The sequence below is a fragment of the Propithecus coquereli genome, unplaced genomic scaffold, assembly GCF_000956105.1.
Source record: "Propithecus coquereli isolate 6110/MARCELLA unplaced genomic scaffold, Pcoq_1.0 Scaffold69, whole genome shotgun sequence".
Lineage (NCBI taxonomy): Eukaryota > Metazoa > Chordata > Mammalia > Primates > Indriidae > Propithecus > Propithecus coquereli.
Genome location: NW_012152951.1, coordinates 3,764,580 through 3,771,195, shown reverse-complemented (window position 1 = coordinate 3,771,195; position 6,616 = coordinate 3,764,580). Strand labels below are relative to the sequence as shown.

At 38.9% G+C, this 6,616-nt stretch overlaps 1 protein-coding gene across 1 annotated transcript in view; it reads right to left on the bottom strand.

Moving 5' to 3' along the window:
- The window catches only part of NMT2 (N-myristoyltransferase 2), a 48,097-nt gene that overhangs the window by 19,267 nt on the left and 22,214 nt on the right, over positions 1 to 6,616 (bottom strand). Inside the window, exons 8-9 of the mRNA XM_012660959.1 lie at positions 5,918 to 6,026; positions 103 to 273 (exon numbers count right to left, since the gene is read on the bottom strand). Coding sequence (XP_012516413.1) covers positions 103 to 273; positions 5,918 to 6,026 — 280 coding nt within the window. The remainder of the gene's footprint in view (positions 1 to 102; positions 274 to 5,917; positions 6,027 to 6,616) is intronic.

Sequence of the window (6,616 nt, the reverse complement as noted above, 5' to 3'; positions counted from 1 at the left end):
TGTGTGATGAGATGGAGGAAGTATGCCTGAGCACTGCTGCTGGACACCGGAACACAAAGGGGGCCTCAAGGAGAGGCCACATGCCCGTCACCTTATCTTTACCTCCACTACAAACGTGTAGATGATGTGCTCCCGGGGGAGGAACCAGTGGGCTACTTCCTCTTCATCCATCACTGGTGCTAGATGAAACTGCTTCAGGTAACTGTTGCTTAATTCTCGAACTGCTTTGATATCTTTCGGTTCCATCGGTCTCAAACCTGAAGTCTTTGTAACCTTGTTAGAGGGAAAACAAAACAAATCCAGAAGTGGACATATGAGAGGAGTAAAGCTACTGTGCGCTCAGAGTGTGGTCCACAGACCAGCGGTCTCAGCACCACAAGGGAACTTGTTAGAACTGCGGACTCTTGGCCCCACCCCAAAACTAGTGAATCTGAATCTGCAATGTCACAAGACTCCCTGGGGATTCATGTACATATTAAAGTTTGAGAAGTGCTGGGTTAAAATACAGACTAGACAATGGGTTGTATCTTCTTGTCTCTGTGCAGCAGGTCTTGGGTCCGTACTGCCCACAGCCCAAATAAAATCAAAGAAAACACTATGAATTGATTTCTATACCAATGACAAGAATTTAAACAGTCTACACGACAGGGCATCCCGATCTTAGTGTGGCTTCTGGAGTACAGTCGACCCTCTGTATCCGCAGGTTCTGCATCTGCAGATTCAACCGACTGCAGATCAAAAATATTTAGGAAAAAAATGCATGCTTGCATGTGTATGGAACATATACAGACATTTTTTCCTTGTCCTTACTCCCTAAATACTAACAGTACAACTATTTACACAGCATTTATATACTTTATTAGGTATTATAAGTAATCTGGAGATGATTTAAAATATACGAGAGGATGTGCCTTTAAGTTATATGAAACTACTATGCCATTTTATGTAAGGGACTTGGGCATCCTTGGATTTTGGTATCTGAGGGGGTCCTGGAACCAACCCCTCACGGATACTGAAGGATAACTGTGTTGTTCTTTAAAACTGCCAGGTCTGATGTTTTGAAAACACAGTTGAGAAACTTGTTTTTATTTCAATAGCCCATGAAAAGGGTGTAGTGATTTTGTTCTCTTGAGAATAAATCACCCCAGAGCAGGAGGGGACGGCGAGCACTGAATAGCCGAGTAGTTCCTAAAGGCAAGTGACTGCCAAGGACTGGGCCTGGCCTCTCATGCTGTCTTTTGATTAAATGTAATCAGAGTAGGCATTTTAATAACCACTCCAGAGCTTTATAATTTTAAAATCAGGATATAAGAATAAAAAGCCGGAAGTTCAGGACAGGTCCCCATTTGAATTTATCCAACTGCTTGTCCTCAAAAAAGGTCCTGACATCACTCAGCTCTCTAGAACTGTCCAGACACCAGGGCCTTGAGACTAGGAGAAACCCAACAAACAAAAAATTAAAATCTGAAAAATACAATTTCATGTTTTCCAGTGAACCTGATTTATTTTTCCTTGGAGAAATACTGGATACATTTTAAGAGATGAATAACTTGCACATAACTATTGCTACTCTACCTTTTCTGGCCTAAATGATTTCTAAATACTTTAAAATAAAAAACTTCCCGTAGAATCAGACCATTATAATTCCTGCATGCACCTAGGTAGAAGTCCAAGAGGGAAAATAGGCCTTTTCTTGAGTGCCAGCTCTGATCAACTGTTAGTGGCTGAGCTGAGATTTCTAAGGTTCAGTAACAGACAGTGTTGATTGATTACGGATTGGTGTGGGGGAGAGGAATGGGAGATGCGGGCTTTGCAGTCACATATCCAACAGTCCCAAGCTGAATATTTACTATGAGCCATTCAATTATGATTTATCTCATCTATAAAGATATAGTACTGTAGCTAAAATAGCATCTAATAATCTTTTTTTCTTCCCTGAATACATTCTGCCCAGATAAAATACCTTATAATCTCAATTTTGAGAATTTAAGTCCTTAATATTTAATAGACAGATCATATTTTTAGTCTTTTTGTGATTCTCACAGCTTAGTCAGAAATATCCAGTTGGAAATAAATGAAATAAATATGCATTTCTAAATGCTGGTAGGAAGACAAAAACCATATAAAATATATACTGTAGTCATTTAAAAAAGTATTTTCTGCTATGAGGCAGATTTAATTGATAAATTTAAGGAGCCTTTCCCAATATCTGAAATGTTTTTTAATTGTGTTACTGGTTCAGTAATAATCAACAATATCAAGCAATTAGATTAATTAATGAAAGCAACAGGATATATGATATCTGTTAATTGAGAATATTCAGAAATGGAAAAAAAAGTTTGCCAGCTTCTTTCTAGAGCAAAATATTCTTCTGGAGCACAACTCTCATTCATTGAACATCCACACAGTGAAATCACCAAAAACAACACACCTTTACGCCCAGTAGACATTCTGAAAGCAGCAGTTCTCAAGTTTCTGTCTCAGGGCCCCTTTACACTCTTAGTAATCAATGAGTATTCCCAAAGAGCTTTGCTTATGTGTGTTATATTATCCATATGTCATATTAGAAATTAAAACTGAGAACATTTTAAAACAAAAGAATACAAAAGTACACATTCCATATAACCTCTGGAAGACTTTACAGTACACTCATAAAAAAATAAAAGTGAAACATGCAAATTATATTTTAGTGTTATTATGAAAGTAGTGTTGACTTCACGGATTCAAAGATCTAGGGGACTTCCAGGGGTCCCTGGGCCACACTTTGAGAACTGCTATCTTCTGAAGGTCAGAAAAATAAGAATTCAAACACGGAAGACTCGGTGAAACACTATGTTTGGACGAATAGGTAGAAAGTATCATAAACTTGGCAATTTATAAGCATTTCAAACAAGTTTTTACAGAAGCATTAAAGGAGAGAAAACATCAGAGTATGTCAGCTCTCTCTCTATATATATAAAGTCCTAGAAAACGGGAAGAATATGTACTTTTGCTGACTAGCTATGGCTAGAAAAAAGTCCCTAAAAGAATGAAATAATTTTTTAAGTGTGAAATAAACACTCAAAACATAGCTGTTGTTTTCAGGAAGAAGTGGGAAGACTGTTAGACTCAGATAAAAATGATAAGCTTGTATACAGTCAGATAGAGTGGCGTGCTCGTGTTTTCCATGAGTTCAATAAAAAGAAAAGAAACCTTTCCAGTAAGTGAGAAAATCTTAAGTTTCATTAGCAAACTCTGTGTCTGAATCAGATATCCTTTCCCGTGGGGCCCAATCAATACCCATTATTCGTACATACTCTCTATGTTTATTGAAATCTGTGTAAAATCTGTTTATAAGAGAGTGAGGAAATAAAGCTCAGAGGTCTATGAAAAAACCGAAGTAGTGTTATCTGTCAAGGTCTGTGGCGTGAACTGTTTTAGAGCCAAGATTCCAGAGTGGAGATGTAAGCAATGATTATGGCTATTTATAGGATTAAAAAAGGAGCAGTAGAATGTTAAACACTAAAAAAATCGCATAATGCCACTAAATATAGATCTAAATATAGAATACCTTATGTGTCTTAGAACATGTCCTTCTTTCAGCACAATGTTAGGACGTTGGCGGTAGATTTAACACCAAAAAAAAAAAAAAAAAAACCAAAAACAAAACCTGCCAGGTGCAGTGGCTCATGCCCGTAATCTCAGCAACTCAGGAGGCCAAGGCTAAAGGATCACTTGAACTCAGGTGTTGGAGGCCAGCCTGGGCAACATAGCAAGACCCACCTCTACAAAAAATATAAAAAAATTAGCCAGGCATGGTAGGGCACCTGTAATCCCATCCAGCTGGGAGGCTGAGGCGGGAGGATTGCTTGAGCTCAGGAGTTGGAGGCTGCAGTGAGCTGTGATTGCACCACCGCACTCCGGGCAGAAAGAGAAAGTTTCATAATATATGCTACCTTGTCCAGCTTTTAATTCACGAGGCAGACACCCAGGAGACTGTTGGCACCTTCTGATTTCCTAGTATCTGTACTTTCATCTGTCTTTTTCCCTATTAATTTACTCTTTATTTTCCTTTTCTTTTCTATGACTCAAAGAGGGGAGAGAGACTGGATCAAGCCAGTGAAAGCTGGTGGGACCCTGATAATCATCCTTTTCTGTTTCAACTCATGCTGCAGTGACTGCACAGTGGGAAACTTGGTGGAACTGAGGCACGGTGCCCCTCCAGGGGCTGGGCTGGGGGGACAGCAGAAGCAAAGGGATGAAACAGGGGAAACACAGAAGTCTGGGGCTTGCAGCCCAAATCTCTACTTCTTAGTGATGTGCCCTCACCTAACTGTCAACCTTCATGAGCCTCAGTTTTTTCACCTGTATAATGGGGATATAAAAAGTACTAACTTCAAAAGGTTGTTGTGAGAATATATTGAACAATATATGTAAAAGCACTTTATAAACTTCAATTCATTGGGGGAACAAAAGGCAGTCACTATAACATGGCTGGAATAGGACTGCTATACGAGGAAGCTGGGTTCACTGTAAGTAAGATGCCAAAGCGTGGTTTCACAACCAATGCTTCACCAGTGACTTAGTATAATACCGACTTCTCAAAACTGTCTTATCCATGATAGACAGAGTCAAGTCAAAAATACTTTTAGCACCTCAGAAACCATCCTGAGTAAACCACTGACAGGTGCAAAAACTCCTCATTCTTTATTCCATGTTAGGCAACCTACTTGGTAAGTGGGTGTTTTCCTTACACATAAGCTAGCTTGCTTTAGGTTCAAGACACTGAAATTTGGGGACGCCAAAGTATTATAGAATAGCATTATCCCACAGTGGAAAAAGTAGGCATGCTTGAAGTTTCTAATTTCAATTTGCATGGAGCAATACTTGAAACAAAAAAATCCCATCTGTGGCAGACAGATTCTAAGACAGCTCTTAGTGATCCCACCTCCTGGAGTCAACGCCTTGTGTGATCTGCTCTTGTTGCACATGGGTGGGACCTGTGATTTGCTTCTAACCAACAGAAATGGCAGTGGTGACTGGATGTCACTTTCATAAATTGCTTACATAAGGTTCTGACTTGCATCTTGCTAGCAGATTCTCTCACCGGCTTTGATGAACAAGCTGCCGTGCTGTGAGCTGCCCTACGGAGAAGCCCACTTGGCAAAGAACTGAGGCCCCTGGTCCAAGAGCCAGCAAGGAACCCATCCTGCCAACAACCACATGAGCTCAGAAGTGGACCCTTACCCAGTCAAGTTTCAAGTTAGACCCCCAGCCCTGCCTGACACCTCGGTGGTAGCTATACAAGAGACCCTGAAGCAGAGAACTCAGCCAAGCTGTGCCTTGATTCCTAACTCTCAGAACCCGTACAATAATAAATGTTGTTTCAGGCTGTTCAGTTTGTAGTAATTTGTTACACAGCAATAGATCACTAGTACACCATCCAAGCCCAAAATAAAGCCAAGACAGGAAAGCACATTTAAGTTTTCCCATTAAGATGACAACATTTCATATTGGGAATTTGCTAGTTTGAAAAGATGATAATTTAATGCGACATCATTTCCTCTCTCTGGGTCTCTCCTCTCAACTTGATTCCTTAGTTCCAGCGTGTTAAGAAATCACAGCAGCCTGAAATTTTCTCCCCTCTTAACATATCATAAAGAATCCCAATTTCAAAGCTTATTTGTCTCAAGTTCAATCTCATCCAACTACAAAATGAAGAACTTTAAAAGCCTTAAAAAAAAAAAAAACAAAAAACTGGTATTTCCAAACGAACTCCCTACCGTTCCTAGCTCCTGAGGTCTATGTGGTCTCTTTAGCTACACGTTCACTTCCTTAGACACACGAGTCAGTTTTTAGACTCCTGCAAATAATTCTTTTCTGCATTAAAAGCTTCAGTTGTTACAGCTTCAAAAAACTGCAAATCGTTCTTACTTACATCTGGAAGTCTGTATAGCTTCATTGTTCTCTGTAAAGTCATATTTCTACTCAAGTGAGAAAATTTCACTTCTACCAATTTTCTGGGGTTTAGTGATCGATGCCAGTATCTGGAATACAATAAAGGTTTTAAAATCTAATTGATCTCTAACTCTACAAGTTTTCACTCTTTGTCTCAGCTCAGCTGTTACATAAGCATTTACTGAATACTTATGTTGTGCCTGGTGTAGTGCCGGATGCTGGTCTTCTTCCTATGCAATAATTTTATTAGTCAGTTTTTTATCTCTTGCATTCCTAGTTATGTTCCTTTGGAGTTTGTGACCTTCCATCTCTTTCACTAAAGAGGAATCTTAAAATCACAAAAGAGATATTCATCATGCCCAGCTCTGAAGTATTTAATGATCATCGTTGATTCTACAAAAGGCAAACCAAAAAGCTTAAAAACATGAAAACAGTTCCCCTGAATTAGCAGCCTTCACTTTTACAGAACACACACCAAAGAAAACTTCTTGAATTCAACTAGCTTGAATTTCTTAAGTGATTCCAGTTTGGGTACTGGGATAAATGATTTGTATTACAATATACCTGTGAAGTCTTTTATTATTACTTATAAATGTAAGAATTTAATAGGATATAGTAATTTTACAGTGTTATAGTTTATACTATGTTTAAAGTTTCATCCTATTTGAGTCAATAAAAT